At 59.1% G+C, this 27,917-nt stretch overlaps 3 protein-coding genes across 3 annotated transcripts; all 3 read right to left on the bottom strand.

The window, feature by feature from the left end:
- Positions 1–6,416: 6,416 nt before the first annotated feature.
- Positions 6,417–10,411, bottom strand: LRRC26 (leucine rich repeat containing 26). Its single transcript, XM_067309380.1, is given in 3 exon segments — positions 6,417–6,467; positions 8,431–8,876; positions 9,868–10,411. Coding segments are annotated over 3 exon segments (1,041 nt in total).
- Positions 10,412–16,184: 5,773 nt separating this feature from the next.
- On the bottom strand, positions 16,185–24,425 carry RNF224 (ring finger protein 224). Its single transcript, XM_013954472.2, has 2 exons — positions 23,758–24,425; positions 16,185–17,315 (listed from the first exon to the last, which is right to left on the bottom strand). The coding sequence occupies exons 1-2, from the start codon at positions 24,423–24,425 to the stop codon at positions 16,808–16,810; spliced, it is 1,176 nt and encodes a 391-aa protein (XP_013809926.2). The 3' UTR covers positions 16,185–16,807.
- Positions 23,771–26,394, bottom strand: CYSRT1 (cysteine rich tail 1). The gene is made up of 2 exons (XM_067308984.1): positions 26,339–26,394; positions 23,771–25,629 (listed from the first exon to the last, which is right to left on the bottom strand). Exon 2 carries the CDS (start codon positions 25,540–25,542, stop codon positions 25,144–25,146), a length of 399 nt encoding a protein of 132 aa, XP_067165085.1. The 5' UTR covers positions 25,543–25,629; positions 26,339–26,394; the 3' UTR covers positions 23,771–25,143.
- Positions 26,395–27,917: the final 1,523 nt, after the last annotated feature.

Here is a 27,917-nt window from a genome sequence, read left to right on the forward strand (position 1 = left end):
GGCCCGATCGCGGCCCAAGTGACAGGGACGGCCGTGCAGGTGCGCCTGGTGCCGGCGCAGGGTAGCAAGGTGCCAGCCAGAGCGACGCTCTTGGGGCCGGGAACGGAAGGCCCGGGAGGGGCTGGCGCTGCGGTTTGGGAGATCTGCAGCGCACGCGCAGCCTGCCAGGCGGGCCAGCCGGCGTTCAGGCTCCGTCCCAAGCGACAAGAGCGTGCCGGCCAAAGAGCCCAAAGGAGGAAAAAGGGCCAAAGCGTCCTGTCCAATGGACTTGCCAAGCACAGGCTTGGTCTTTCAGGCTGGGGGGGCTGCCGGCTGCTGCCCCTGAGAGCGAGCCCCGTGATGTCAGCGCAGCGTCCCTGTGACTCCTGTGACATCACGCCTGTGAGGCGGCCGCAGAGTCGGGGCCCGCTCACTTTGCCCCACGCTTGCGGCCAGGCGGCACGCGAGGCGCCGAGGGCGCATCAGGGGTGCGGCTTCGCGGCTGCGGCTTTGCTTTGCGGCCAGCAGCGGTTCTGCCTGGCTGAGGTGGCGGCTGCGGACCCCGCAGGGCTGCTGTCCTGCAGCCAGGGGTGCCCAGCGGGTGCCAGGGCGTTGCACAGCCCCGAAGGCTCACGGGGTGCTCCTTGCTCTGCAGGGACAGGCTTTCGCCGGTGACCTGAGCTGCTCCGAGTGCGGCAGGTAGTGTGTGTGTGTGGGGGGGGTGCGTGGGGTGCTGGGGCGGCTTGGAGCTGCCAGCTCCTCTCCCGCCAGCGCCGCCGGGCAGGCAGCAGGGGCTTGTCCCGTGCGCGGTGCAGAGCGCGGCTTCACCCCTTGGCAAGTGGAGGGGCAATCAGGGCCCTGCCCTTGTGCCCTGCCGGCCACGCACCGACAAACTCTGCCCAGCCACCAAAAAGCGCTCCAGAGCTCTGCCAGACACCTGCTCTCTAGCAGCTTGTCCCTCTCTGATGCGGCAGCAGAGGCCAAACATCTCGCACCCTGTGCCTTTGGCCCGTGCCTCCCTTGCCCTCCTTGGCCGGCGAGACTCTTTGCCCAGGAGCCCCCCTTGCCCAGGGGAAGCCTTCCTGCAGGAAGCCCAGCACCGCAGGTGTGCAGGGGGGCCTTTTGCCCCGACCCCTTGCCAACAGGGCTCCTGGGGCTTTTCTCAGCCCCGAAGGAGAAGATTGGGCACCTCGGGAGCTCTCGAGGTCGGCAGCTTTGCTGCCGCTTCTGGCTCAGCCTGCGTGGCTGCTCATGAGCTTTGCCCCCCCTTTCTTTGGTAGCACTCGACGTCGGCAGCGGAGGACCTTCCAGAGCACAGCGGCTTTTGCCCCGGAGCCAGCGTGAGCCAGGTGCCCGGGGCAATGCGGCCGCACGCCTCTGGAGAGCAGATGTGCCCCATCTGCCTGGGCACAGTTGAAGACGTCGCCTACGTGGCCGGCTGCCTGCACGAGTTTTGCTTCGGCTGCATCCGGCAGTGGTCCGCCACCAAAGCGGAGTGCCCGCTCTGCCGGCGGCCTTTTCGCTCCATCCTCCACCGGGTGCAGGGCGACGACGACGACGTGCAGGAGTACCGCGTGGCAGGCTCCGAGCACGGCTCTGGGGCACGCCAGCCGCGAGGAAGACTTCCTGCCCGCCTTTTGGCAAGGAGGCGGCAACGTTCTTCCGCCCGCCGGCACAGGAGCTCCTCCGTGCCCCTTTCTGCCCGGGGGCCCTCGGGGGCGCGCCAGAGGGCGCGAAGCAGGTCCCCGAGGAGGGACCGTGATGGCCACCGTCAGTCTCAGCCCACAAGGGCCGACGACTCCTGGCTCCGCACGGTCAGGGCGGAGCAGCGGGGCTTGGGCGACCACCGAAGGCGATGACAGGCCAGCTCCTAGCTCCGAGTGCCGACGCCAGGCCTTCTCGGGGAGGACCGAGCGGTCACACCGGAGAGGAGGCCACGAGAGCTGGCATTGCTCCTGGCAAAGGCACCGAGCGGTGGCAGACGATGGCAGCGGAGGTCCTGCAGCCGTCCTGCGCGCAGGGACTGGGAGCACGCCACGGAATCCCGGGATCCGCGCTGCTCGCCCTTTGGCCATTGGGGCAAATGCGTGCTTAGCCTCTTGCCAAGTCGTGCTCTTGTGAAAAATAAACAACGTCCCCCACGCGCCAATCGCCTCGCGCCAGAAGGGGCGTTTTTGTCGGGCAAGGAGAGGGGCTGGGCGCAGAGACAGGCCCTGCTCTTGGGCGGGAAAGGCGCTTTCGCCACTTTGCAGGCTGTGCTGCCCACGCTGGGTGCCGGGCGGGTGTCCGTCGGCACGGGGGGACACTGCCCCGTGGGGAGTGCTGGTGCCAGCGCTGCCACGTGCTGCAGCTGTCTCCGGAGCACGGCTCCGCAGGGAAAAGGAGTGGCAAAGCAGGCGCCAGGGCCTGGCCCTGCAGGGCCAGCCCAAACACCGCGCTCCCCCAGCTCGGCCTTCGCTGGCGCCTGGCAAGCCCGCAGCAACCTGGCTGCGGCTGCCCGGGGCAGCCGGCGCGGCACAGCTCCACGGCCGCTGGCGCCCAGCTGCCGCTGCCGTTCCCTGCGTGGCCGACCTCGCGGACAGCCCCGAGAGCACCACACAGACCTCTTAGCCAGGGGCCTGCCTTTCTCGGCTTTCCCGGGTGGCCTTTGGAGCACGGGGGAGTCCCTGGCAGGGGCACTTGCTCAGCGCTGGTGCTCCTGCACCCGCCCTTGCCATTGCCGGCCAGGGCTCTGTCTGCGAGGGCGAAGCAGGCCTTGGGCACAGCGGCCGCCCTCTTTGCTGGCGACTGCCGGGCACTGCTGAATGTGGGGCTGTGTCGTCTGCTTTATTATTTATTATAGTTTTATAGCAGAGAGCAGATGGTCACAGTGCAGGCAATAAGCATCAGCAATATGGTCTCTGCATACCAAACAGGAAGAAAGCTCTTCAGCTACTTCTTACTCCTTCCAGAAGCTTCTGAACCAGTCCCAGGTGACAAACTGACACCTTTCCTTTTATGGAGCGCCGCCCGTCCATGGCGCCTGAAGGCCGGTTGGATCCGGTTTGAACTGGTAACTCCGCTCACAGCCTATTCATGAGGGGAAAGTGCCAGAACAGCAGAGAATCCTGTGTGATAGGCCTCAGCCAGAACTGCCTTTTTAATCCCTAAACAGTTAAGAAACCTTAAAGTGCACTACATAGTGTGTATATACACACACCAGCAACCCCAGCCAGCAACAGCGACGCTGCGGGGACTGGGAAGGGAAGGCACGGCCTGTGCTGGGGCTGGAGGGCACAGATCCAGGGTGCAGAGCCACTCAGCTGCCCCTGCCTGGGGAGCCCAGTGCTTCAACTCTGTTGTTGGGAAAGTGCCTGGAGTTTCTCTGGGTGCTCTTTCTCTGTTAAAAGACTCATTTTCTTCTAGGTGCTGGCTGCTGAGACCTACTGTTTTGCCTCTAGCCCACCCCCTCCACCAGCCGGATGGGGCTGCAGAGAGCGAGCGATCTTGTTTTCCAGAGGCACCTACTGAAGGAGGGGGGGACTCAATTTCTCCTTCCTTTCCCCCTCGAGGAGCTGCCACAGAAGGAAGGGGTTTGCGTTTGCCGGCTTGCTCTGCTCCCTGCAGCCCTCATGCCCTTTGACAGGGAACTGCGCCGTAGGAAGAGCCGAACGGGAATCGAGCACGGCAGCACCGCACTGGGATACCTGGGCTCTTGGAAAGAAACATGGGAACAGGCCGCACCTGAGACAAGGTGACACTGAGTTTATGTACAGCATGGTTTATTTAACCCCTGATAACAGTTCACCAAAGAGCACATTGCCTCCACTCCTTCCAGGCTTGCCCTGCAGCTCCGGCGTTGGGATGAGCTCATCACTGCGCCGCTGGAGCTGGATGGGGGCGGCCAAGGTCCATGACTGTTTTGTTGCAGCCCTTATTTTCTCACAATGGGTAGAAACACAGGGCTTTTTTGTGCTCCCCAAACTCGCACAGGCTCTGCAGTGTTGGGGTCGGGCCCCCTCCCTCAGCAGCTGTGGGGGGGGGGGGGCTGAATCCTACCCACTGCTGTCACGGGAGCCCCTCAGTTTGGGACCTTCCCCACCGCCCACAGCTGCACTGCAAGGAAGGTTTTAAAGAGTTCCCAAGTCTTTAAAAGACTTTAAGAGCCTTTTAAAATCTCTAAAAGGCTTTAAAGCATTGCCAGGAGACTGCTTTTCAATGTGGCAGAGGGTGGCAGGGAAGGCCTCAGTGCGAGTGAGCGGTGTGGGGCCAAAACAGCCCCGTGGGCTTTGTGCCCCCCACGAGGTACTTTGTGTGTCAGGCTTAGTGCTCCCAGTGCCCTGGGCCCTCTGGGGGCTGGTGATGAGTTTAAGAGCAGATGTGCTTGAAAAACAAACCCTAACACCTGCCTCCTGGCAGAAAGTGCATTTTAGAGGTGCAAGGTGAGGGGGGGGTGGGGGTGGCTCTTTCTCAAGAATACTTCTCTGGATCACCAGCATGATGCTGGCTAGTCTTTCCTAGCGTGCTGATTTGTACCCTTTGGTTTGATCCTTCCTGGAATTGGAAGAAAGGGAAAAATAACCCCGTGAGTCCGAGATTTCTGCAGAAATGCAGATGCAGACTGCCAGACAGGCCAGCTGGCATTCAGGCTCTGTCCCAGGCAAGAAGAGCACCCCTGTGAAAGAGCCCAAGAGAGGAAACAGGGGTGAAGAGTGCTGTCAGATGGACTTCCCAAGCACAGGGTTGGTTTTTCAGGACTCCCATGACATCACTCCCCTGAGGTGGCCTCAGATTTAGGCTTCATGGCTACAGCTTTGCTTTGCAGCCAGCAGCAGCTCTGCCTGGCTGACATGGTGACTTTCCAGAGCACAGCAGCTGCTGCCCCTGAGAGCGAGCCCTGTGATGTCAGCGCAGCGTCCCTGTGACTCCCGTGACATCACGCCTGTGAGGCGGCCGCAGAGTCGGGGCCCGCTCACTTTGCCCCACGCTTGCGGCCAGGCGGCACGCGAGGCGCCGAGGGCCCATCAGGGGTGCGGCTTCGCGGCTGCGGCTTTGCTTTGTGGCCAGCAGCGGTTCTGCCTGGCTGAGGTGGCGGCTGCGGACCCCGCAGGGCTGCTGTCCTGCAGCCAGGGGTGCCCAGCGGGTGCCAGGGCGTTGCACAGCCCCGAAGGCTCACGGGGTGCTCCTCGCTCTGCAGGGACAGGCTTTCGCCGGTGACCTGAGCTGCTCCGAGTGCAGCAGGTAGTGTGTGTGTGGGGGGGGGTGCGTGGGGTGCTGGGGCGGCTTGGAGCTGCCAGCTCCTCTCCCGCCAGCGCTGCCGGGCAGGCAGCAGGGGCTTGTCCCGTGTGCGGTGCAGAGCGCGGCTTCACCCCTTGGCAAGTGGAGGGGCAATCAGGGCCCTGCCCTTGTGCCCTGCCGGCCACGCACCGACAAACTCTGCCCAGCCACCAAAAAGCGCTCCAGAGCTCTGCCAGACACCTGCTCTCTAGCAGCTTGTCCCTCTCTGATGCGGCAGCAGAGGCCAAACATCTCGCACCCTGTGCCTTTGGCCCGTGCCTCCCTTGCCCTCCTTGGCCGGCGAGACTCTTTGCCCAGGAGCCCCCCTTGCCCAGGGGAAGCCTTCCTGCAGGAAGCCCAGCACCGCAGGTGTGCAGGGGGGCCTTTTGCCCCGACCCCTTGCCAACAGGGCTCCTGGGGCTTTTCTCAGCCCCGAAGGAGAAGATTGGGCACCTCGGGAGCTCTCGAGGTCGGCAGCTTTGCTGCCGCTTCTGGCTCAGCCTGCGTGGCTGCTCATGAGCTTTGCCCCCCCTTTCTTTGGTAGCACTCGACGTCGGCAGCGGAGGACCTTCCAGAGCACAGCGGCTTTTGCCCCGGAGCCAGCGTGAGCCAGGTGCCCGGGGCAATGCGGCCGCACGCCTCTGGAGAGCAGATGTGCCCCATCTGCCTGGGCACAGTTGAAGACGTCGCCTACGTGGCCGGCTGCCTGCACGAGTTTTGCTTCGGCTGCATCCGGCAGTGGTCCGCCACCAAAGCGGAGTGCCCGCTCTGCCGGCGGCCTTTTCGCTCCATCCTCCACCGGGTGCAGGGCGACGACGACGACGTGCAGGAGTACCGCGTGGCAGGCTCCGAGCACGGCTCTGGGGCACGCCAGCCGCGAGGAAGACTTCCTGCCCGCCTTTTGGCAAGGAGGCGGCAACGTTCTTCCGCCCGCCGGCCCAGGAGCTCCTCCGTGCCCCTTTCTGCCCGGGGGCCCTCGGGGGCGCGCCAGAGGGCGCGAAGCAGGTCCCCGAGGAGGGACGGTGATGGCCACCGTCAGTCTCAGCCCACAAGGGCCGACGACTCCTGGCTCCGCACGGTCAGGGCGGAGCAGCGGGGCTTGGGCGACCACCGAAGGCGATGACAGGCCAGCTCCTAGCTCCGAGTGCCGACGCCAGGCCTTCTCGGGGAGGACCGAGCGGTCACACCGGAGAGGAGGCCACGAGAGCTGGCATTGCTCCCAGAATAGGTGTCTAGCACATGGACAATGTCAGCAGATGGACTGTCAGCATTCAGGGAATTGCCGCAGATGGAAGGGGCCTACGTTTTGTGGCTCACTCTTTCCCCCCTCAGCCCTCTCGCCATGGAGCTGCACTGTGGGAAGAGCTTACTGGGAACTGGGCACTGTAACAGTGTGTTGGTTGTTTTTACTTTTGCAAGTAATAATGGAAGCAAACAACAGCTGAGACAGGGTTTCATTTGTTTTTGTCATGGCATGGTTTATTTAACCCCTGGCAATGGCTTTTGAAAGGACACACTTCCTCCACCCCATTCCCAGCTTATTCTTCAGTTCCTGTGTGGGGAAGTGTGCCTTGCTGCCCTGCTGGACCTAGAAGGGAGTAGCTGATGGCTGCAGCCATCTCACTGGGGCTCTTACTGTCTTGCAGTGCTTAAGAGCTCATGTCAGATTGGGTGTTTCTCCTTCATGACTGATGCTCCCTTCATCCTGCTTGCATTTTCATCTTGTCTTTTTTATCTTGGCTCTTCTAATCACAGCTCCGGCTAGTTTCAATCCATATTCCAGTATCCTCACTGAGCATTTCCATGCAATGCAGGAGAGGAGCATTTCTACAGGGAAGTACAAGTGGCAGCAGGGTTGTGGGATAGTATTGGCTGCCCCATCCCCTTTCTGTGGGTGGGGGTAGTCAGGGAAGCACCAAGGGATGCAGGCACTAAGTGCCTGCAGTGGGGACAGGAACCCCGTGGGGCTTTTTGTCCCCACATAACTCATGCAGGCTTTGTAGCACATAGGTCTGGCCCTCTTCCTTGGCTGCTCCAGCTAAGCTGGGTCCTGCCCACAGCCCCCCATGGGAGTCCCTCAGTTCTGGGCCTTCCCTGCCGCCCATGGCTGCACTTAAAGGGAATCTCTTAGAGAATTTTAACAGTTTTATGAGTAAAGTCTCTAAGAGACTTCCTTTACATGTAGATGCCAAAGGAGTGCTATGGAAGGCACCAAAAGGCACCTGGAGGCCACCAGCATGCATGGAAAGACATGTGACGGTCTGGGGTGCATGGAAGGGAATCCAATCATGCTGGCTTAGACTTACAGGTAAAATGGGGACTTTGGGGGGCAACAAAATGAATATGAAGGTTTCTGGGGCATTTGTCTTGCTCCCAACCTTAATGCTAAACCTAGACCTTCGCCTCGGATGAGCCTTGGCCAATCTCCTAACTATAGCACAGGGGAAAAGCTATCGGGGAGAAACTTTTTTGCAGCCCATACCTTCTTTTGGCAGCCTCTTTGCAGCCCCACACTAATAGGAGCTCTAGGCATTATCTCTTTCCAAACCATAACTTTTACCCTAACCCTAGTCCTAGATTGGCTGAGCCAACACAGCTCAGGGGAAAAGCTATCAGGGGAGAAAGATTTTGCAACCTACTCCCTTCTTGGGCAGCACATGGTGGGGTCTTGGGCTCTCTGAGAGACACATGGAGGCTCTGGGGCATCCTGAAAGCCAAATAAAGGGTTCTGGTTTGCACTGAAAGGCACACAGGGTCTTCAGGTGCACCAGAAGGCACACAGAGGGCTCTGAGGTGCACCAAAAGACAGACCTAGGCCTGGCAGGGGCACAGAAAGCCAAACAGAAGGTGTTTGGATGCACCAAAAGCCAAAACAAGGGATCTGGGGAACACTGAAAGGCACCCTGAGGCTGCTTGGGTCACTGAATGCCAGATGGAGGACACTGGGGTCACCAGAAAGCACAAGGAGGGCTTTGGAGGGAATCGAAAGGCAAACAACGACCCTTAGGGTGCACCCAAAGGCAGACAGAGGCCTCTGGGGAGCAGGAGGAAGAGGATGGGATGCACTAGAGGAAAAGGATCCCCAGGGAAGTGGATGTGCAGGTCAACAGGAGGCTTAGGGGTGCCTCCTGAAATGTGGGGAGCCTTTGCAGCCAGTCTGTGTCCTGCATGAGGGCTGGGCTGGAGGCTGCTTACCCTGGCAGTGGGTGCAGAGGATCCTCGCTTGGCACCAATTCTGGGGACACTGGGAGGAGGAAAGAAAACAAGTTCCAGGAAGAGAACATCCTCTCGCTGGTTTGCAGGGAAACATTTGCAATGGCTGGGTGTAGGCATCTGCAAAGGGCATGGACCATGGCCTGTCAAGTGCCTGCTTGCCTTGCCTCAGCGCCCTCTGCAGACAGGAAATCTCCTCCAGGAGTGTGATTCTTTCTGCAGCTTGTGGCAAACAACAGTGATGGAGCCCATGAAAATGCAGAGGAAGATGCTGGCCAGGAAAGAGAATGGTCCAATGAGCAGAAAGAAGGCGTAGTCCTGGGCAAGCAGTGAGTTCTCTCGGCATTGCCTGAAGGACTCATTCTTGAAGGCCATGATTGGATACTTGTTCAGCTGCTCTGGGAATCTGCACAAGAGCAAACTCTTCTCTGGAAGAGAAACATAGCGCTGATGGGCAAGTACCTGGGCACACTGGCAGCTGGGACAGGGTAGGTGGGTGTCATGGGCAGGGGAATGCCAGGTCTGAATGGGACAGATGGGACATGGGCAGGTGGATAAGGACTGTGCAGCCAGGTGGGCTAAGATAGTCCAGGGCAGGGTGCAAAGATGGGGAGCAGGAAGGTTTTGGGGTTTTCCTACATCCCATGGCTTGGGAAGAGGGAAGAAATGGTGGGGTTGGGACAGTGCTGGAGAGGGCCTGACAAGACTGGAAAATGGGATTGGGGCAGGACGGGATGTGATGGGACATGGGGAGCAGTGGGCAGCGAACCTGGCAATGCCACAGAAAGTCCCCAGCCAGCTCAGGCAAAGACAGGCAGGCACTCAAGGCAGCAGCAAACGGGAACATATGGCGGCAGAGGGAGAGACCTCACAGGCAGGTTTCTCTCACCAAGGCTCCCAAGGGAAGGAAACAAAGGATCAGACTGGCATGAAGACAGTGGGGAAGGGGTGAGGCGATGAAGGCAGTGAGCATTGGCAGAGTCAGGGGTGGTGCCCATCCTGATATGCAGGCTCTTCTTGGCCCCTCAGATAACCATTGCTCAATGCCCCTTGCCCTCACTGTGGCTGGACTGGTGTCAGTGGTGGGGACATGGTCCCATCCAGCTCTCCAGAAAATCCTTGCTAGTGACCAAGAACCATACACCAGCCACCTGAGGGTGGACACCAGGGACCAGACCCAGGGACATGATCACCCAGGGGGACACAAGAGACTCCATGGCCTGGTATGGGGCATGGGGAACCTCACTGTACCCTGCACTGGGCAGTGAACTGTGTTGTGGTGCCCAAGGTGTAGGCTCCCATATGGGCCCACAGCTGCTGGCAGCCACGGTGCTGAGATCCAGCCTCAGGCCTGACACGGGTGCCTGGCCCACCTGGAGAGGGTGGAGAGGATGGGGACAGAGCCCTCTGCACACTTACCTTTCATTTTTTCCCTGTTGTGACTGAGCCAGTGCCAGAGGGACTGGATGCTGCAGGTACACACCCAGGGGTTGCTGTGCAGGAAGAGCACTTGGAGCTGCGGCAGGGCATACAGCACCCTGGGCTCTAGCTCCCCCAGCCTGTTGCTGCCCAGGTTGAGCATGACCAAGCTGATGAGGGGCAGGAAGGTTTCCGAGGTCAGCACAGTAAGGTAGTTGTTGCTGAGGTCCAGCTCCTGCAGTGCCCCGAGCCCCACCAGGGCCTGGCTGTGGATCGTCCCCAGGTGGTTGTGAGGCAGGCTGAGCCGCAGCAGCACCGGCAGGAAGGGGAAGGAGCCTGGCCTGAGCACGGTGATGAAGTTGTAGCCAAGCCACAGGGTGCTGATATTGGCTGATAGGTTCTGTGGCACCTCGTGCAGGTCACGTTCGGTGCAGTCCACCTCCCCCGCGGAGCAATGACAGGCAGCTGGGCATGCTGGTGAGGGCAGCAGGCGCAGGAGGAACAGGCAGGCGATCAAGGTGCCCAGGCCCCTCCAGCTGCCCATAGCTGCCCACTGAGATGGCAAGGGCTCCCTACCTCCAGTGCTGAGATTCCCCTAAAGGTGCGTTCCTAGTGCCTGTCGCCTTGCCCAGCCACACGCAGCCTGTAGGCTTACCCTGCCAGGCACCCTTGGGTGGGCCTGGGGTGCAGAGCAGAGGTGCCGGAGAGTGCCTGGCTCCTAGGTCGATGTGTTCGGCTCCTGGTAGCCACTCACATTTGCCCAAATGCGGCTCACCACCACCCTCCGTATGCAAACCCGGAGCCAGCTGCACACCCGGCCTCAGCTTTCCTCAGGGTGGAGCTGCACTTTTCTTAGCAAATATTTTTGCAGTGATGCCTGCCCTGGCAAGGTGCGGAGCCGTGCCCTCATCCCTCCCCCTGCCAGGCACTGTTCCAGCCAGGTAAGGAGCCAGCTCTGCACAGCCTGGGATTAACTGCTTGTGTGTGCTGCAGGCTGGAGAGCTGTAAGAAAAACAGACCCATCTCTTGGTCTCCATATTCCCCTCAGAGCAGCCCCCACGCATGTGCTGGCCCCCACCCCGTCATGCACAGAGGGGTATATGGACCCAGGGCCCCCGTAGCTGGCTGCGATGGGACAAAGTTTAAGCCATATTACGGACAGGTCTAATCCCATCTCCTGTGCTGGCCCTACCATGCCCAGGAAATTCTCAATGGGGAGCTCTGCTAGGAGCCACTGCCCACCCCACTCCTTTCCTTGGGCTCTGTTTGCATGTAGTGGGAGACCACAAGCCATGCCAACATAAGGAGAGATGGCGAGCTGAGTCTGCTGGGTCAACCAGCCTCCTTATCCCCAGAGGATCCTCTGGAGCTCCTGCCCTGGGGTGATGGAGGTGCATTGCAGCTGGCGGGACACAGGTTGCTGGCCCACACCACCGCCAGCCTGTCCAGGTATCCTTGCTGACCAGGGTGCTCTGACCGCTACTCCAGACTGCCCCAGGACAGCTTGTGCTAAAGGATTTGGGAGACTTGGGCCGTCCCCTCATGCACACTCGCATACACAAACATGTCAGTGTGCACACAGGGGGAAACCCAGGAGCAACCACATGAGAACAAATGAGAAACATGAACATTTGGGGCTGTAGCCACCTGACCCGAGTGTGCCTTCGCCTTGGCACAGCAGTGCCAGCATGAGAGGGCTCAAAGTCTAGCTCCACCCTGTTTACACCTCCTCTGGTTTCAAAGGTGTCTGAAACCCCATAACAGAAGGCTAACAAGGAGAAGATTCAATCCCCAGCACCTGCTTTCCATGGCAAGGCTCAAGTCTGCTGGCCACACCAGAGCCAGAGCCAGGCTCTCCCTGTGGCCCTACAAAGGCCTTCTCAATGCCTATATGGAGACTTGTGGGCAGCAGGACATTTTATCCATCAGCAAGATACAGAAGACTTGAGGGGAGGGTCAGCTGGAAGTGCTTCATCCCACCCAGAGTCCAACACTGTGGCTGGGAGCAGAGAGACTGTCCTCAAAATACGCTCTTGGAGCCCCTTTGCCATTTGGGATCCCTCAGCATTCATGGCCCAAAGGAAATCCCTGCCACCCCTGCCCCACAGCAAAAGCACTCAAAGGGCAGCAAGGCAGAGTGTACACCTGCACCCCAGGCCGGGAATGAGGCACTCCCAGATTGTGGGCAGAATCAGCAGGCAGACCGGTTTATTAACAGCATCCAGAGGAACTTTGGTTTGTTTATCTATCCTGCAGCAAACTTGGTTTGCTGCATTAATCCCCATCTGGAAATAATTCAGAAGAATCCTCTAGCACAGCCCAGCCCTGCCCCAAAGCAGGGCATGAACCCGCAGCCACATGGAGTGGTAGCACTGACTGACCCTGCCAGCACCCCCAGCAGCTGCAGACTCTTTGGGGACCTGAATTGTAGGGGATCCCTGTCCCAAAATGCTCTTCCTCCTTGCAGGATGCATTGCCCACTTCCTCTGGCCCTCTGAAATCAAATGGGATGTGCAAAATTTATTGAGGGGAAAAAAATCTTATTAAAAGCATGGCAGTTTCCAGCTATTGTGCTCAGAGAGCCCAGGAGGCCCTGAACCTACCTCAACTCTCTCTTCTAGCCCCCTCGTTGCCAATCTGCTGCTCACTCTGATGGTATGCAGGATGAGGAACGTCCACGGCATACTCCCTGCCTTGGCCACAGGCCAAGTGCAGGGCTCTTGCCGGTTGTGCCTGGCCTTGCTCCCATTTCACATGCCTAGGCTGCACCCAGCTGACTGCTCAGTGTGGTGCATGCTGCAGCTGTGGGGCCACAGCTTTGTCCCCTTGCCAGGCTGGTTTGGAATTGGTCAGGAGGGCTGGCATCCCGTGTGGTAGCCCCACTAACCCTGCCACTGCACTTGCAAGCTGGTGACCCCTTTGTGGCCCTGTTCCCCAGCAGTGCCCACCACTATCCCCCTTCACTTATACTGTGAGCACTCAGGAGGGTGCTGGGCCCCGGCATCACTGGCTGCATGGCCTTTTCTGGGTGCCCTTGGATCCCACAGGTAATGGCTCCTTTGTGTTTGGAGAGGCGGATACACAGGGCACAGGCATTTCTCCTAGTTGTCCCCCTGACAGCCTACCCAGCTGCACACTTTCCTCAGCCCTGCAACCTTGCAAGTGACCCAGGGCCATAGGGAAGGAGCACTGAGAAGTGTAAAGGATGGGTTCAGGTACAAGAGCAAGTCAGAGTAGAGCTGAGGAGAGATGCCCAGTCTACAAGCACTCCTTCCCAAAGCCAGTCCAGACCATTTGACACTGTCCCCCTCTTGCCTGGGTCCCTGTCACCACCTCCTTCTCCTGGGAGGGACACATGGCACCCTGTGGAAAGAGCCCAGGTTCCCTTCCCTAGCAAGGGCTGTAGTCACTAGGCCAGTTGCTCACAGGGTAGCAGTGACAGTCCAGTGCCCTCCTCCCCTATCACGATGGTGGTGGGTTTCCTATGGGTTTGGGCTCCAACCCAAATGGCACTGCCTGCAACCCCCCAGCCCAGGGCTCAGAATCACCAGCTCTGTGGGGCTCCCAGTCAGTGTCCTTACCGTCCTGGGGCACCACTGGCTGTGCAGGGAGCTGCTGTCTCTCTCAGGAGCCTTCCCATTCCTAAGCCCATCACCAGGTCTGGGGCATGCTGTTCTTGGAGACCCAAGTTTGCAAAGGAAAAGCTCCCTATGTCCCTGCAGGCTGGAGCTGTCTCAGACTGCATGGAGCAGTTTGACGTCGTACTGCAGCTCCTGAACTTTGAGTTCACAGCACAGGTCTGCGACCTGCACCTTTAACATCTGCTACATGGAGCACTGCACACGGACAGACCTGGGGAGGACTGTTGAAGCAGTCCCCAAGGCGGAGTGCTCAAAGTCAGCCTTGCTTTGGCTGACGAGAGCGAATCCAGGGTGCCCAACCAGCATGCCAATGTCATTCCCCAAATGATGTGATGGAGAGGCAGATAAACTCCTTCAGAGACCAGCCCCTGTCTGGGAGGGAGCAGGGACATGTGCAGAGACACATGGCCAGGGACACGGCTTTCTAGTTTGGTCGAGAGGCTGGAGGGATGCGATGGAGCAGGTGTGGTGGGCATGAAGGTGAAGAAACAGGACCAGGGACAAGGAACCAGGGTCATTTGTCACCCTCCACCACCGAAGAGCCAGGCCCAGGGTGCCAGGTGAGCTCAGAGTCCCGCTAACAGCTGCTCTGTTTTGTATGGAGCTATGCCTGGAGCAGGGATGGGGCCATTCCCAGTCAGTTCTCACCTTCCAGCTGTGGAGTATTTGCAAACCAAAGCAGCTCAGTGAGGACTGGAGCAAACATGTCCTGCCAGGTGACAGCAATCTCCTAGCAATAGCCTTGAACCCTCCAGCAGTGGAAGGCATTGGCAGCTCCCCCACAGCCCAAACATCTTGATGTGATGGGACCCCTCCCTTTCTAAAGTTTCCAACACCAACCCAGGAGAGGCCGTGGCTCTGCTGGGAGCAGAATATTCAGGGCCTGCAATGCTCAGTTTCACAGCACTGACATTTGCATTTACCACCCTGCTATTACATTTCTCTGGGGCTCCCTGCTCCAGTGTGTACTCCCAAGGGGAGTTCTGCTTGGGTAGGGAGGCAGGAGGTCTCCATGCCTGAGCCTGCAAGGGTGGGAGCAAGTCCCTGGCCAGCCCAGGGCAGGGGCACATAAAGATGGAGGGGAATGAGCTTTAAGACCATAGGTCCAATTTTTATCCCATCCTTGAAGACTTTAATTTCTTGAGTGATTCCATGTAATTGAAGATCTGAGGATCTCCACTGACTCCTACTGTGCCTGGACTGCTCCCACCCAGAGCAAAGGGGAAAGGGTGAGGGAGGGGGCTTGTCAGTGACAGGACCCAGCCAGCTCAGTCTGGGTACACTGAGCCCAGAAGAGCACCTTGCTGTGCCCCCATCCCAGGAGCACTGATGGGGCACAAGGCTGGGGTATGGTGCTGCCCTCACAGGATCTCACACCCTGGGGCCAGAGAGGCTGATAGCATCACACAGTCAGTGGTGGACCCATGGCACAAAACAGATGCCCTCAGCGATGCATCTGGGCCCATTCAAGAGCATCCCAGGGGCAATAAGGCTCACCGTTCAGACTTCGCAAAAAGCAGGGGTCCTGGAGTGGTCCCCCCCACAACTGGAGTGTTGGTGGTCACCAAAGGACTCAGGTGAGGGTGTAAATACAGAATGGGGCAGAGATGCAGTGGGGTTACAGTCCCTGAACCACACCATGCTTCTGCTATCCTGTTGGGCACCCTCATCTCTGCCCAGTCCTGTCTGACTGGGGCATCCCAGGTAGCACCCTTTCTGCAGTGCCTGCTCCTGTTGCCAGAGGGTCCCCATGCTGAGCAGATCTCAGAATGCTGACTTTTTTCTGGCAAGTGACACCATGTGGCAGAATTGTGAACAGACATATACAACATGGGTCCTGTACATGGCATGGGAGATGGGCTCCAGCCACAGCCCTGGCAGCCAGTGCAGCAGACAGCCAAGCACTAGGAGGGGGACATGAAATCACTGCTGGCTCCAAGGAGGCACAGGCTGAGGTCCCCTGCTGAGACCTGAGGGCTAGCCAGCAATGCTTGAAGCTGGGATATTGTAAGAGTTCATAAACCACATGGGAAAAGGAAGCAGAAAATGGACTCTGAGGAAGGACCACAAGAGCTGCACTGGCAACCCTCAGTCTTTCCAGTCCTACCTAAGAACTTTATTATCACTCCAGTGTGCCCCAGACCTCTCCATTTGATCTCTGATACAATCTAGACCTTCCTGTTTAGGCTGTTGTCTTTGCAGTCCCCCGTTTGTATTCAGGCGCGGAATCAGGACTGACAGCCCAGTCATGGAAACAATAGTGGAGTTTATGTACAGGCTATGTATGTGCATGCAGGCAGGGAGGTGGGAAGAATTTTAGGTAGCATGACTAAAACTAGCATGAGCAGCAGAGCATGGGGCTGATCAGGAGCTCACTTTGGGTGGACATCCCAGATTTGAGCAAAGCAAGTGACAGCCAGATAAATCTCAAGAGATGGAGCTGTGTCATGGCAAAAGCCTCCCTGCTACTGCTACTGGCCCCCTCGTGACTGTGTCATCTTCACTGTTAACTGTCCAGCTACCCCAACACCCAAATTTTTAATGCAAATGGCAAACAGAGTAAACAGAGGAAAGTAACTGGCAGGCCAGGTCACTTCATTCTCCTGCACCAGGCAGCAGGGCTTACCCATGCTAACATGAGGCTTGCCGATAAATAGGATCAACACATGCAGCACAGCAGGGCCAACAGAGAGTTGTTTAATAGACATGAAGTTTTTGGATATCAGACATACTCTCCAAAGCATCTCTGCTTTTCTGTGTTGTGCCAGGCTCCCCTTGTACCCTGCCTGGTGGGACACTTGGCTGAGGTGTCCCTGCTGTGGAGTGGCATGCATGGAGAAGCCAGGCATCAGCAAGCCCTGGGCCAGGCTCCAGGAGACATCTGTGATGGCTGGACCAGATTTCAGAGTTGTCAGAGGGATGGATAGGCAGGATGAAGGGGTGGGTGTATCCTCATCCCACCTTCTGTTGCCCCAAATCCTGGCAGGATAGGCAAGGAGCTCTGTACAAGCTGAGGCCCTTTATGAGCTGCTGTGACCCAGGAACAGCCCCCCTGCTACTGTCCACATGCAGACCCTGGGCATGGTTGGGGCTGAGCTGCTTTCAAGGGGTAGGTAGTCCTCAAAAAGGGCCCAGACAGCACCCTAGGAGCTTGACTGTCCACAGCATGCTGGGCACAGGAAGCCCTGGCTCCATCTGCCGAGCTATGCAGAGCTGCTGCCTGCCCTGCCAGTCCATGTGCCACCAGGCAGCACCATCCTCCCACTGCCCACAGCAGCCCCAGCCTGCCAAGAGCCTGCTCAGCTCTCAAAGGCAGCTGTTACCCCACAGCAAAGGCATCGCTGGCAGCAGTCACTTTGGGGGAACGGTGCCTGGGGCACTGGGTCTTGGCACAGCCCTGACGGCTGCTGGGTGACCACCTTCTCTTTGCATGACCCTTTGGTGGCCAAGTCAGGCTCGGGCCTGCCAGCCACCCGGGGATGCTCCTTGTCGGCCTTGACAGCAAGGAAAGTGGCCAGGTCCAGGTCAAGCATTGCCACTCCGCCGCGTGGTGTGGGCGTGTTTTGGCGGCACTGCGGGCAGGGGATCCAGCGCTGTTCATTGGCGATGGCATCAAGGCGTTTGAGGCAGGCCTGGCAGAAGGTATGGCCACAGTACAGCCGACGTGGCAGCCGGCTGCACAGGTCGTAGGAGGAGTAGCAGATGATGCAGTCAATCCTGTGGCTGCCTCGACTCAGGGTACGGGAGTGGACCTCGGTGCCTGGCCCTGTGTCCTCTGCACAGGCACTGCCACCAGCCTGGGACATGCTGGGGAGAGGAAGGTGAGAGGAGCCCATCAGCCCTGCAGCTGGGGAGGGCATCTGGGCATGGAGAAGGCCAGAGGGATGGATGCCACCTCTGAGAGGACCAGGATGCATCCGAGGTGTGGGAGAGAGAAACACCAGCACTGCACGGCAGGTGCTTGGGGCTGTCTGGGCAAGCTCCCTGCCCAGCACATCCCTTCCTGCTCCATGTCTGGCCCTGCCTGTAAAAGCAGGACCCTGCCACTAAAGGGGGCCCTAGAGTCTCCCTTGCAGCCATGGGAGGATGCATTTTCCCCTGTGCCACTCAGCATCCCTGCTGGGAGCTCTGCCAAATGCCCCTTCCTGCCCCCGGGAGTAAATGCAGATGAATAGTGACTGGCTGGATCTTCCCACCTGCCTGGAGACCTGCGTGGGCCCTGGGTTCATGGGAACCCCCCCTGTAGGAAGGAGCAGGTCAGCCGTCTGAGCTGGGGAACAGCTCCCGATGGGTCAGGCCCTTCCAGAGCTCTGCTCCGCCCCTGCCCGGGCTGCACCAGGCCACCCTGGCATGGCTGGCGGCAGCAGCAGGGTGGCAGCCACACAAGCTGGTGGAGATGAACTGAGGGGTTCAACCTCATGTGAAGGGGGAGGTCTGGTATCTGCCAGCATGTTTCAGGCCCTGTCCCATAGTCTACCAGGACCCAGCTCCCTCTATACCCATGATCACAAGCATTTTGGTGTATGCAGGCACCACCTCCTCCCCAGTCCCCCATCCCTACCTGTCCTGAGGTGCTCTTCTCCCTCCAGGGTCTCAGGTGAAGTGACAGAAGGGCTGTGCTGTCCCAGGGGGCTGTGGCAGTCCCGCAAAGAGCATCAGGGGCCTGAGCTGTGAGCAGCTCTACAGCCAGGTCCAGGTGGCTGCTCATGGCTCTGGCAATGGGAAGAGGCTCACCTTTCAGGGACAACTGTGCTATTGGATCTGCCGCTGGGAAGCCAAACCTGTGCGATTGGGTTACAAGCACCCAGATAACAAAGCCCTCCGAAATCTAAGCTCTCCCTCCCTTACTGCTGCCCTGGGAGCATTTACTGCATTAACCAGCAGAAGAAACCCTCTGCGTGAGGCTGAGGAGCCCTGGGCTTCACCTGCATGTGGAAAGGTCTTGGAAATCAGCTGTACTTGAACAGCAGCGGCACAGTCCTCCACATCCTCCAGCCACCTGCCAGCAGCAGGGCACATCCAGGAAGATGCTGGCCAGCAGTGACTTCCCACGACTTGCCAGCAAAGCTGCTCCTGGGCACACACGGCTTGCACCTTTCCAGGTGGTTCAGGCTGCTGGGGAGGGGGTGCAACTAGGGGGTGATGGGTAGAGCGGGGGGTCCTGCCTAGGGAGACTGGGCAAGCAGCAGAGGAGATGTGGAGGGGTTGGTGCTGGGGCAGGTGCTGGCACAGGTGCTGGGACACTGAGACTCAAGCCTTGCCTGGCATGTGGGTCTGAGCTGGCAGTGCCCACGTGTGGGGCAGTGCAGCAGGATAGGCTCTGTCCAGTGTCTTGAGGCGACCGCTGTGACTGGTGCCAGCAGGCAAACTGTCAGTGGTGAGTAGGTTGTGTGTGTGTGTGTGTGGGGGGGGGGGGGGGTTGATCTGGGCAGATTCTGGGAAGTCTGGGTGGAAGGGCTGGGGCACCTCAGAGGTGTCCCAGCTCCCCTGTGCACTTCATAGACTTGCTAATCACAGGAGCTGAGGAACACAAGCTTTATGCTAGCAGGAGTGGCTTGGAGGGTGCCTGCAGTCAATGTGTGGGCTGGGGGCAGGGGCAGAGCAGGATTGGGGGAGACCAGTAGCTCAACTTCCCTGGAAAAGCCACCAGACACATCGCTGGGACCTGCCCTTGCTCTTCCAGCAGAGGCTACAGGTTCTCATGTTGGGTGTGTGGAGCCCAGGCTTTCCACGTGGCTTTGCTCTCTCAGGCTGCATCCTGCTCAGTCCTGTACTTTCCTCTTTTGGGTTGGTCCCAGAGCATCCTTGGTCTTCTCCACCCTGGAGCAACACTAGTATGGAGCATATGGGAGAGAAGGTGACTAAGCAACCCTTGGTCCTCAGCTCTGGGTGATGATGGGATGATGCTGATCACTAGGCATGGCTGGGGAAGAACCTGGCACCCCCCCAACCAGGCCTTCAAGGGTTATGCTTATGCATGACCCAAGGGAGATGCCAGCAATGCCAAGCTCTGCCCCCGCAGCTGCCAGCCCCCCTTGCACAGCCTTCAGTCCAGCAGGAAATCGCACCCTCTGCAAGGAGGGTGCTCAGCAGGAGTAGCATTTTGGCCTGCAAACCAGGAAAGACTAAAAAGGGGATGTGCAGAGGCAGCCCCTGAACCCAGCCTGACTCAGGATCCTGGGCAAAAAAAGCACATCATGGAACCAGGGCAGGGCTGTCAGGCCTGGGACACCCAGCAGCATTTCTGCGTGGGAGCAGGAGAGGGCAGCAGCCCCTGCTCCAGCCACGAGCAGGCAGTGAAGCAGGCAGAGAGCCAGGCAGTGCTCTCCTTTGCTGCCTGCTTGCCAAACATTTAGGCCACCCTCGGGCCACATTTCCAGCACTGCTTGACAGCAAGAAATAGGTTTTTTGAATTGGAGACCAGCCCTCACAGGGTCACTGAACTCTGGGAACTGAGCTTTGTGGAAAGACTTGACTCTCACCCTGTGCTCAGGAGCAAGGCAGTAGACCTGGCAGCACAGCAGCCCTCAGGTCACAAGTTTTCCCCAGGTTGCCCAGATGCTCCCAAGCTCCCCCCACACTTCCAGAGTCCAGCATGAGGCTGGGAAGTGCCTGTCCTCCTTGGGTGTGCAGGGTGTGCTGGCACCTCCTGAGCAATGCAGCCATGTCCTGTTCCCCCCTTGGCACCACGATACCCTGACACTGGCCAGGCATAGCTTGCCATCCCACAGGTGTGCCTTCTTCCTGCCCCACAGCAGCTTGACACCCATTGCTCCTGTGACACAGGCTTTTCACCACCCCTCTGGGCTGGATGCAGATCTCTGCTGGCCCAGGCTGTGAGCATTGGGTGGGCTCCCAATGCATGTGTCCATCCAGGGTGGCACCCTGTGGCAGGGCTTTGCGCTTCCCTCACTCAGCTGGCCACGATCCAGGGCTTGAAGGGCAGCAAGTTCGAGGCAGGGCTGTGCTGGGGACCTTGGGCAGGCCAGTTTCTGCTGAATCAGCTGGCCGATGTGGGGGGTAGTCGCTTGTGCCCCGGGTGGAGCAGGAACCAGCTGAGTGGGATTCCTGCTGTGCCCTGACATCTGAGGGCAAGGCCAAGCTGGGATCGGTGCTTCCCAGCTTGCTCTGTGGAGTTAATGAATGTTTAAGACCAGTCTCCCCGCCACTTCTCCCTGCTAACAGCCATTTGGCATGTTGCCATGCTTGCCTGCACACACCTGCACACATGCGCATGTACATTGTTGATATGCAGTTGGTGGGCTGTGCACACAGAAAGGCATGTGCACCTGCATGCAGAAAGCCATGCACATGCATACACTACTGTCTTGCCCTCGGTGTGTGCCCAGAGACTGGCACATAGGTGCACACGGAGCCACACAGGCACACAGCCACACACATGCATATATACACAGAGCTGGAGAGATTCATCCCTTCTTCCAGCTCATGGTGGTGCCTCCCCAAGTGCCTGGCTGCACATTGCTCCCAGACTGGTAAATGGGCAGCTTGGAGAGACTCATTCAGCTCAGCAGCACCTATTTCCCATGCATGCTTGGGGGATGTGAGTGGCAGCATATTCCATGTCAGCAGACAGGGGAGAGCTGGGCACCCCAATAGGCACCACTCCAGCTCCTCCCTGGTCACAGTGTGCTCTGTCCAAAACCCATGTGCCCAGGGATGTCTGGTTCCTTGCATGTCCCAAAGCTGGTGAGAAGTCACCCTTCCTTCCAAAGAATTGCAGTGCCACTGCCAGCCTGGCCTGACTCATCTGCCCCAGGGTGCCTGGCAGGCAGACATCAGTCTCCTTTGGCCATAGGAAATCAGACCCAGGGGAGAGGTACGGTCTCGGCTGTGCGCACACCCAGGTATGCACATGGCCCTGCCCAGGGACAGCGATCACCTCCCTCTGGCTGGCCATCCTCATAGAAACACACACACATCCCCAAACACACAGACTTCTCTCAGCCCTCTTACCCCATCCCAGTGCTTGCCAAAACCCCTGCCCCTCACATACACACTCGGCCCATCGTGTCCCTGGCCCAGCTGGGTGGCAGTGCCCTCTGCAATGCCCAGGTGCTACATCCCATCCGGGGGTCACGCACCCAGGCAGCTTTAGCCATGTCTGCCTATTGCACACATGCCATACTGGGCTCTCCTGTGCCAGCCTATCTCCTCACAGGGCCAGGAGCCTGCAGACACGCTCTGTCCCTTGGAGGCTGGTTGCTGTCGTTGTGCACAGCACACAAGGGCCTTGGCCTCCCCAGAGCTACAGGTGTGGGGAAGCCCTTGGGTGACAAGGGACTGGACTACACATCTGCTAAGCCATTCAGGATGGCACCAAGGGGCACGCTGTCTGAAACCAGCCTTAAGCCCTGGCTTTGCTGTCCTGTGCCCTGCTGCAGGGTGTACCTGAGAAAACCCCCAAATCTGAGTACAGGGGAGGGTATATCTGGAAACAGCAGCTACAAGCACTGGTGGGAAAAGGGGGAAGGGCCTGTCAAAGCCAGACATTTCCCTGCCCCCTTCCCAAGGCCTATCTTAAACCCAGCCCCAAGAGCTGCAGAGACCTTGAACACAGTGGGACAAGGAGCAGGTGCCATCAGGAGAGTGTAAAGGTCTGGGCCAGGTGGGCCAGGCTCTCCTTGGGCTATGCATCACCACCCACACTTAATGCACGTAGGAGATACCAGTCACCCAGCGCAAACTTCCATACGCCCAAGCCTCGGTGAACACAAACCATACCCGGGGAGCACCCACAGGACCTGGATGCACACACCCAGCAAGCTGCACACTGTGCAGACAGGAGCCCACCGCTGTCCATGTCACCCAAAACCCTGCACATCCATGCCAAGGCCTGGGCCCTCCATGTGGATGGCAGTATTCAGCCCTCTGGCACTCTGCTCTCTGCCCTCCACTGTTCCTCTCCACCTTTTCTGCTGGCTTCAGCTTAATCATTGCCCAGGTGACTGGCAGGGAGTGCTCTGCCTAGCCTCTTCTAGCTTGTTTGCCGTCACCCCAAGGTTAAGCAGAGCGAAGGGCAGTGGTGACACGTACCGTGCTGCCAGCGGACACTGTGTCCTGCCAGCATTTTGCCTGGGCCAGGCTACCACATCCTGTCTTCCCTTGGCCACGTCATGGGGGCAGGGCAGAGCAGAGCCGCTCGACCCTCCCTGGTGAAGCAGAACCTGCCAGTCTGAGGGCTCTGCTGAAAGTGCCATGCACGATGCTCTTCTGCTTTGGGCCAGCCCCTGAGAACCACATCTGCCCCCACAGAGCATGCTGGACCTTAGGGATGCCAAGCCACCTCTGTGGGCAGGGCACTTCAGCCAAGCACCCATGGTGTCTGTGACACCACCTCCCTGCCCAGAAGATCTCAGCCACACTGTGGGTGGGCTCTGCAGCAGGGAAAGCCTGGCATCGAGGACAGGGCAGCAGGGAAAGCAAACAAGGGGTGGATCTCCCTGGTTTCCATGTTAGCACTGACAGCAGTTCAGGCAGGCTGAACAACAGAGCTCCTTGTGCTGGGGTGGGGTTGCACAGGGCTGTGTCCCTGCCAACATCTTCCTGCAAGCAGCACCACCCCCTATACCACCCACAGGCACAGGTTCTGCTGGCAAGTGAAGGGGGTCTGGGCAGAGGGGCTAGAGTGGCAGGGCCATACCCTGCACCTCTGTCAGACCCTCGCTACCCAGAAGCACTGCAAAGGGCAAAGCAGAGCCACAGGGCTCCCAGTGGTGGTGGGCTCCCAGATGGTTGTGGGCTCCTAGGTGGGTCTCAGCAAGCTTGGGCAGTGCCTCAAAGACCACCCCCCACCAGCACCCAGCTGGCCCTGCCAGGAACCTACCCCTTCCTCTGCCCCCTGCAAAGCTGGGCTTTCTCTTTCCAAGGGACAGACATCCAACCTGGCACAGTCTGGCCTAGCACCAGCCAGTATCCCCAGACAGGCAGGGGCTATACTGGAAATGCCTTGGCAACGGGAGCAGTGGGAGGCAGGCTGGCAACAGGGGCAAAGGGCAGCAGTAAGATTAAGAGCTCAGCAGGCCATTTCTGCTGCTGCAGTCAGCAGTGAAACAGTTAAGTGTCCTGCCCCCTGGTTTGGGGAGGAGGAGAGAGCTGTGTGCCATTCCTGCATTGTGCTTACACAGCTCTGGGCCCCCCAGTCCCACTTGGGGCCAGGCACAGCCCGACTGAAGAAGCAAGAAGTAACATAAGAAACCCGGAAAAAACAGGGTGGAGGGAAGAGGCGTACCTTGGCAAGGGAGGAGATGTCTGTAATTTTATTTGCAGTGCACTGAAGTCATCTGCTAACACACACATTCTTTCCAAGCCCCTGTCCTGACCGCCAGTGTGAAGACAGAGGCAGTTCCTGCAGCAGACGCATTTGCTTACGCAGACTATCACCTCGCAGCACAGCCAGCCAGCCGTGGGATGCACTGCTCCGCAAGGACAACAGCATGCTTGTTCCAGTTCCGGTGTGCCAACTTCAGCCGAAAACGAACTCAGGGGCTGCCCCAGCAAGCTGCAAAGAGGCAAGCGGGCTCCACGCTTGCCTTGCTCCTTGCCCAGTTGTTGCAGAAAGTTCACGCTGGGAATCTGCTTTGGGAACTGCTTGAAGGAGGATGCCCCAGGACTACTCCACTTCTGGTGCTGGGTGCCTGCACGGTGCTGGGGCCAAGCCGAACCGGGCTCAGAGCCCAAACGCAGACCAGTGTGGGGGGATGTGCTGCCACTGAGCGCTCCACCAAGCCTGGTGAGCCCAGGAGGAGGAAATGAGGCAGGCCGGTGGTTTCCTAGCACCCAGACTTTAGACACCTGAACCCGTGCTGTCAGGTGCTGCCCTGGAGCAGTGCCCGGCACTCTGCCACACTTTGTCTGCCTGTCCTTCCTGTCTCCTTCCCTCCGTCCCATGGGCAGCATGGCGAAGAGAAGTGGTATCCACTCAGAGCTGCTTGGCACAGGGCTTTACAGCATCCCCGTGATGCTGTGTGGGGGTGACCCCTTGACTCTGAAGAGGTGGGGATCTCTGTCCCAGCCTGGGGGGGACAGTTTGAGTTCCAGAAAGTCTCAGGCATGGCCTGACTTTTTGCCCCCCCTCTGAGACAGCAACACCGCCTGCCTTCTCCACCAACCTCTGCCACGTACACGTTGTTGCCATCATCCAGACTTGCCTTCTGGTGTGCAGACAAAGCCTGAGCCTTCTTCAGAGTTGTAGGTTTCCCTGCAAGGCTGGACTGGCAGCCATGGCCAAGGATGGCAGGTTCACAGGCTCAAACAGTCCCGGTGCAAGCCTTTCTTGGTGGGCATCTGCGTTGGCACACACCATCCTCAGGGCACCCAGACCTTGCTGGGGCAGTGGGGGACTTGTGTTTCTCCCCAGCCACACCACATTGGGCTCTCAGGACCTGGCAGGTGCCCATCACTGGTGAATCTGGCTGCATAGCTCATGGGAGAAAAACAACACTGGAGTCAAATTGGTGCTACCTCCAAGCTGCCAGCTCTGGTGGGTAATGGAGGCAGCTCCACTGCCACCTCCCAGCCCTGTCCACCATGAAGCCCAGGCTGGGCAGCCAGGTCCCTGTGGGGCTGCCCGGCACGGACCCGCGGTTGGCACATTCAGAGCTCGCAGCGAGGGCCTTTAGGAGACAACACAGCAGCACTTTCTGCAGCAGGGGCAGTACTTATAGCAGCAGTTTCCCCCATTCACCTTGTGCTCATGGTCCTTGGATGAGTTGTCCAGACTGACTGTGTAGAAGGAGTCAGGGGATGTCCCACTGAGCATCTTCAGGCTGGCATAGGGGTTATATGGCCGAGACCAGGACTTCTCAGTGGAAATGGTCTGACTGTTCCAGCTGGCCATGCTGGCATGGTTTGCCTGCTCCTCCAAGCTGTACGTGGGCACTGTGGCAGGGTTGGCAATCACTGTGGGTGAAGAGGGCTCATCCTTCAGGTATCGAGTGATGAAGCTGTGCTGAAATTGGGCCCGTGGGATGTCCACACTGGCGTAGGGATTCTCAAGGGTGGCACCACGATCCATGTCCCCTGCTCCTCCCGGTTCCTTGTCAGCACACACGTCCCGGCTGGCAGCTGCAGAGCAAGCAGGCTGTCTCTCACCTCCCACCACCTACAAAAGAAAGACCACTTTAACTCAGGACACAGGGGGATCTGCCAGCTCCAAAGTGCCGTAGGGTATCAGTGCCAAGGGCTGTTCCCATGGCACTGGGGAAGGGACCCCCAGTTTGGGAACGGGGACAGAACTTTGTTCAGTCCTCCCTGCCAGTCCCATGAGCCCCCAACGCACGACCGACCATATATTTCAGACATGTGGTCTGAGAGCAGAGACGGCAGAGAAGGAAGGGAGGAGGGAGAGGACACAGGGGCAGGCAGGGTGCTGAGATGAAGGAGGGGGTCCTGAGTGGGAAACAGGGTGCAGAAAGGGATATGGGGTGGGGTAAGAGTTTTTGGTGGGGAGGCAGGTTTCTGAGAAAGGAGGGGCAGGTACTGGGGAGAGGTGGGGGAGGAAGGGGCTGGAGGTGAAGGGCAGGCAGAAGCAGGGGCAATGAAGGGACAGGGCAGGGGCAAGCAAGCAGAACGGAAGGCGGACGGGCAGGCAAAGGGGAGAAGGAGAACGGGAGCAGGGAGAGAGGGGGAAGTGAGGCAAGCTGGGACGGGACCGGGACGGGGCAGGCAAAGAGGCAGAGAAGGCAACCGAGGCAGGCAGAGAAGGGGACCGAGACAGGCAGAGAAGGGGACCAAGTCAGGCAGCGAGGGGTCCCGGACAGGCAGGGAAAGACCCGGGAAGAGGGAGCAGCGGGGCCGGTCCCGGCACTCACCGAGCCGCACTCCGGCCGGCTGCGGGCTGCAGCTCTGCCCGCCGGCTGCGCTTCCTCCGCCGCACGGCCCGCCCCGGGCGGGGCCGCCCCGGCCGCGCACCCGAGCCGCGCCGCGCCCCGGCACGGGCACGGGCACGGGCACCGGCGTCGGCACCGGCACCGGCACGGACACGGGCAACGGCGTCGGCACCGGCACAGACACGGGCACCGGCACAGACACGGGCAACGGCACCGGCACGGGCACTGGTACCAGCAGCAGCACGGGCACCAGCACAGGCACCGGCAGTGGCATGGGCACTGCCAAAGGCATCAGCACCAGCACTGACACCAGCACTGACACCGGCAACGGCACTGGCACAGAAACCGGCAACAGCACTAGCATGAGCACTAGCAATGACACCAGCATAGGCACAGGCACCAGCACCGACATGGGCATGGGCACAGGCACGGGCACTGGCATTAACACCAGCACTGGCACTGGACACTGACATGGACACCAGCACAGACACCAGCATGGACACGGGCATGGGCATAGGTGCTGGCATGGGCACCGGCATGGACTGTAGCACAGACACCAGCATGAGCATGGACACAGGCACTGGCATGGGGCATGGGCACTGACACTAGCACCAGACACTGTTACCACGCACCAGCAACGAACTGTCTGCACACTCGCATCAGCATGGAAAGTGGCACCAGCACAGGGCACCAGGCACCTGCACTGGGCACTGGGCATCCACACCACTCTCCAGCACCAAGCACAGTATGCCAGCACCAGGCACTGCACGCTGGAATGGGTCACCACACATGGGCTGCGCACTGGCTCCAGTACTGGCACTGCACACCTTGCACCAGCACTGAGCACCATGAGCCAGGCACTGTGCACCACCACAGCACACCAGCACCAGGCACCAGCACTACACACCATGCACCACGCACTGCATTCTGGCACTGGGCACTGGTATTGCGCACTGGCACCATACGTCACACACTGTGCACCTGCATCAGGCAGGGGGCCCTGGGAACCTCAGGCTGGGAAGCATGGACTGGGCACCGGGAGCAGCAAACAGGGCTCTATGGACCAAGCAGAGTACACCAGGAACTGGGCACCAAAATCTGCTCATGCCCTACTCAGAACCACGCACCAGGCACGCATGTCAGGAGCTGGGCACCAAGAATCTGGCCCTGGATGCCTGCACCCTCTGCATCCCCTGCCAGCCTTCAGTGTTCCCCTGCCGTCTTGTATAAAGTGCCTGCTTGTGCTCACAAAACAAATCCTTTTTGAGACAGGTTTGGGTGGTTTAACCTATGGATTGCCAGGGCCCAGGCTGTGCCTACCCCTAGGAGAGCCGTGAACAGTGAACTACACTGGGCTGGATGAGCAGTGAGGGACACAACTGGAGCAAAGGCAAGGGAGAAGGATGCTGGCACAGATGCCAATACCCAGGACAAGACATTCTGTAGAAGAAAATAAGCTAATTTTTAGCACCTTCCACCTGAAATCCAGGCAGGAGAGACCCTGTGTGAGCTTCCCAGTGGTCAGTTCTGCTCTAGGGTAAAGCTTTTCAGAAGGTGCCAA

Source organism: Apteryx mantelli, chromosome 21 (assembly GCF_036417845.1).
Source record: "Apteryx mantelli isolate bAptMan1 chromosome 21, bAptMan1.hap1, whole genome shotgun sequence".
Taxonomy (NCBI): Eukaryota; Metazoa; Chordata; class Aves; order Apterygiformes; family Apterygidae; genus Apteryx; species Apteryx mantelli.